The sequence below is a fragment of the Staurois parvus genome, unplaced genomic scaffold, assembly GCF_062004578.1.
Source record: "Staurois parvus isolate SC_StPar_1 unplaced genomic scaffold, SC_StPar_1.0 ptg001670l, whole genome shotgun sequence".
Taxonomy (NCBI): domain Eukaryota; kingdom Metazoa; phylum Chordata; class Amphibia; order Anura; family Ranidae; genus Staurois; species Staurois parvus.
The window spans coordinates 682,501-687,414 of record NW_028319466.1 but is presented as its reverse complement, the minus strand read 5'-3'; the positions used below and the strand labels follow the sequence as shown (position 1 = coordinate 687,414).

The window sequence follows — 4,914 nt, the reverse complement described above, 5'->3', positions numbered from 1 at the left end:
TGAGGGTGTCACGCACTGGACTTTTATGAGGGTGTCACGCACTGGACTTTTATGAGGGTGTCACGCACTGGACCTTTATGAAGGTGTCACGCACTGGACTTTTATGAAGGTGTCACGCACTGGACTTTTATGAAGGTGTCACGCACTGGACTTTTATGAGGGTGTCACGCACTGGACTTTTATGAGGGTGTCACGCACTGGACCTTTATGAAGGTGTCACGCACTGGACTTTTATGAGGGTGTCACGCACTGGACCTTTATGAAGGTGTCACGCACTGGACTTTTATGAGGGTGTCACGCACTGGACTTTCATATAAGAAGTAAAGGAGGTCAAATCTTCTGCCATTAATATTCAGTGAATTCTTATTTTTCAAACATGCCCCCGGGATTTTAATTAGACAGGAGTCGTCCTATGTGCATGCTGTCCGTCCGTCCATCCATCCGTCCGTCCATCCATCCGTCCGTCCATCCATACGTCAGTCCGTCCGTCCATCCATCCATCCGTCCATCCATCCGTCCATCCCCTCCGTCCATTCATCCGTCCGTCCATCCGTCCCTCCGTCCATCCCTCCGTCCATCCATCCGTCCGTCCATCCATCCGTCCGCAGGGCACGCCAGGTCCCTCCTGCAGCAGCTGGCCGGGTTCAGGTTTCCTTTAACCCTTCTATGGCTGAATGCTCTGTGACTTTGCTGAGTCGGCATCTACTTGCTGGTCTGACCTGAAGCGCCGCCTGCCGCGGGCAGAACACATGGTCCAGGTTGTCAGCGCGCCCGCTTCCCGCTGGTCATGTGATCGCTCTCCTTGTCCTGTGACCCCCAGACTCCGCTCTGCCTTACTTTAAGGTCACCAAGGGATAAAAATATCCCAGATCAGCTGAACACCCCCCCCCCTTCCCTTGGGGACATGCAAGGTTAAATCCGCTCGCTCTGACACCGAACATTTTGCACCGGGGAAACACACGGGAGCCCCATGTTTAAAATGCCGGTTGCTCGGCTTTCAATGCATTCTAAAGATTTTAAAGCTGAAGTCTAATCTGCTGATAATTTTGCCTTTCATCACCCTGCTTATGAAATGTACATTTATGATGCCATCACTGGGTCTCTGTACTTCTCTATGCAAAGCAAGCAGATTGTGGCTCATGGAACGGGCCGGCAGGGTGCCTCTCAAGGGCCCAAAGACCTGATGAAAGCAGTGGACTGGCTCTTGGGATGAGTTATGGAAATATCTAAATGCCTTGATTGGTGGGTGTTACTCTGGAGGAGTGGGTGTTCCTAGGCAGGCTGTATTTGCATGTAAACCACCCAAGGCAATGCCTGCATGTGATACTGAGCCTGAACTGAACTGAAACTAATCAAGGGGCGAGGCCAGGGACAGTCAGGCTGGGGAGGAAAGACCTAGATGATGCTGGACGTCCTCCAGCCAGGAAATGAGGCGGAGAAAAATACAGTTGTGAAAAAAAATATGTCATTAGGGGAAAATATTATTATTAATATTAGTATCATTAATATTATTTTTTAATTATTGTAAATTATTATTAACATTTTTTTTTATTATAAATTACTATTATTATTATTAAATTATTATAAATTCTTCTTTCTTCTTCTGCCATATTATTATTATAAAGTATTATTTTATTTTATGTTATTTGTAAATATTATTATTATTATTACTACTAATATTATTATTATTATCACCATCATCATTATTATTATTTTTATTTAGATTTTATATATATTATTCCTAGTATTTTATTAATTTTATTATTATTATAAGTACTAGTAGTAGTAGTAGTAGTTTGATAGTATTATTCAATTATTGCAAATTATCATTAACTTTATGTGTATTATAAATTACTGTTGTTATAATTATTAATAATATTAATAGTAAATTCTTATACATTCTTCTTCCATATTATTATTATAAAGTATTATTTTATTTCTGTTATTTGTAAATATTATTGTTATTATTATTACCACTACTATTATTATTATCATCATCATTATTTTTTTATTATTATTTTTTTTATTTAGATTTTATATATATTATTCTTAGTATTTTATTATTATTTTTATTATTATTATTATTATTAGTAGTAGTAGTAGTAGTAGTCGTAGTAGTAGTTTGATAGTATTATTTAATTATTGCAAATTATCATTAACTTTATTTGTGTTATAAATTACTGTTATTATTATTATTATTATTAATAATAATAATAATAGTAAATTCTTATACATTCTTCTATCTTCTTCCATATTATTATTATAATGTATTATTTTATTTATGCTATTTGTAAATATTATTTTTACTATTATTATTATCATCATTATTTGTTATTATTATTATTTATATTTTATTCATTTATATTATTTTTAGTATTTTTTTATTATTTTTATTATTATTATTATTATTATTAGTAGTAGTAGTAATATTAGTAGTAATTTGATAGTATTATTTAATTATTGCAAATTATCATTAACTTTATTTGTGTTATAAATTACTGTTATTATTATTATTATTATTATTATTAATAATAATAATAATAATAATAATAATAATAATAATAATAGTAAATTCTTATACATTCTTCTATCTTCTTCCATATTATTATTATAATGTATTATTTTATTTATGCTATTTGTAAATATTATTTTTACTATTATTATTATCATCATTATTTGTTATTATTATTTATATTTTATTCATTTATATTATTTTTAGTATTTTATTATTATTAGTAGTAGTAGTATGATTAATATTATTATTTAATTATTATATTATATAAATATATATTATTATTATATTATATAAATATTATAATATATTATTAACATTATTTGTATTATAAATTAATATTAAATGATTATAAATTCTTCTTTCTTCTTCTTCCATAATATTATTATAAAGTATTATTTTATTTATTTTGTTATTTGTAAATATTATTTTTACTATTATTATTATCATCATTATTTGTTATTATTATTATTTATATTTTATTCATTTATATTATTTTTAGTATTTTATTATTAGTAGTAGTAGTAGTAGTATGATTAATATTATTATTTAATTATTATATTATATAAATATTATAATATATTATTAACATTATTTGTATTATAAATTATTATTAAATTATTATAAATTCTTCTTTCTTCTTCTTCCATAATATTATTATAAAGTATTATTTTATTTTTTTTGTTATTTGTAAATATTATTATTACTATTATTAATTATTATTATCATCATTCATTTTTCTTCTCCTGCAGAGTACAGCAGACTGCCCCCAGATAACAACCACCTACCTGCCCCCCACACCCACCGGGATCGCCACAGAGGTCACCCTGTCCTTGGCCAACGTCAATGTAACAGCGGTAATATTCTAGTGTCCACTTACAGAACTCGTTATAAGTTTTATTTATTTAATACTTTATGTAACTATGTCATGTTCCATAGGTGAGCTATTCACATCAGTCTCTGAGCCAGAGGAGCTTACACTCTAAGTCCCCTCCCCCACAGTCACACACTATTATTATTATTATTATACATTTTTATAGCTCTGACATATACCGCAGCGCTGTACAGAGAATCACGTACATCATCCTCAAAGGAGATTATGCTCCTATGTTCCCAACATCATAACGTATTATTGACCACTTCCTGTCCGGCCCATGTACATGCACTGCAGGAGCGGGTTGCCATTCATAAACGGTCTGTGCGCGCTCCCTGGGAGCGCGTGGCACCGCGATCCAGTGCCCTCTGTGTCCATCCGGACACAGTGGAACACTGATCGCTGTACGGGACCTCTGAGTGAGTTCCTAATCATGTGATCACTGATTGACCAATCAGTGATCACATGAATAGTAGTAAGCAAGATGTCACTTCAGACATCATTGCTTACTACGTGTGAAATCTGTGAATGATCACAGAGGTCACATGGTACAGGGCTCTTCACAACAGCCTTGTACCATGTGACAAGCTGTGACCAATCACAGCTCTCACAGTATTTCTCAATGGCTGCAAGAATGCAGCCAGAGAGAAGGAGAAATGAGCCTTTATGGGCGTAAAAGCAATCAGTGTAAAAAAAGAAAAAAAAATCTTTATCACCCCCCACAAGTAGTACAGTTTCAATATGGTGACACTGTACTGCTAGGGTGACAGTATGTAAAAAAAAAAAAAAACCATAAATAATAATATAAAAAAATAAAATAAAAATGTAAAAAAAATTAGAAAAATTATAATTTTTGGTTATAAACTAATTTGGGTTATTTTTTATTTTTTTTACTAAAAAGATAACGGAATAAATTTTGGCCACGATTTACGAACAAAGATTATTTATTTGCAAAATTTTATAAGAAAAACACTTTTTTTCAAAATTTTTGAACTTTTTAATTTATATAGCAAAAAAAAAAAAAAAATCCCAGCGGTGAATAAATACCACCAAAATAACGTTTTATCTGTCTAAAAAAAATGCTAAAAAAAATTCATATGGGTACAGTGTTGCATGACCGCGCAATTGTCATTCACAGTGTGATAGCGCTGAAAGCTGAAAATTGGCCTGGACTGGAAGGGGGGGGGGGGGTGAAAGTGTCCGGACTGGAAGGGGGGGAAAGTGTCCGGACTGGAAGGGGGGAAAGCGTCCGGACTGGAAGGGGGTGAAAGTGTCCGGACTGGAAGGGGGTGAAAGTGTCCGGACTGGAAGGGGGTGAAAGTGTCCGGACTGGAAGGGGGGGGGGGGAGTGTCCGGACTGGAAGGGGGGGAAAGTGTCCGGACTGGAAGGGGGGGAAAGTGTCCGGACTGGAAGGGGGGGGGAAAGTGTCCGGACTGAAAGGAGGTGAAAGTGTCCGGACTGGAAGGATGTGAAAGTGTCCGGACTGGAAGGGGGTGAAAGTGTCCGGACTGGAAGGGGGGGAAAGTG

The 4,914-nt window shown here is 34.3% G+C and overlaps 1 protein-coding gene across 1 annotated transcript in view; it reads left to right on the top strand.

Moving 5' to 3' along the window:
* Positions 1-3,264: 3,264 nt before the first annotated feature.
* Positions 3,265-4,914, top strand: part of PLXND1 (plexin D1) — a gene marked incomplete at its 5' end in the record, with an annotated part of 120,189 nt that continues 118,539 nt past the window's right edge. The window contains one exon of the mRNA XM_089663338.1: positions 3,265-3,369. Coding sequence (XP_089519464.1) covers positions 3,265-3,369 — 105 coding nt within the window. The remainder of the gene's footprint in view (positions 3,370-4,914) is intronic.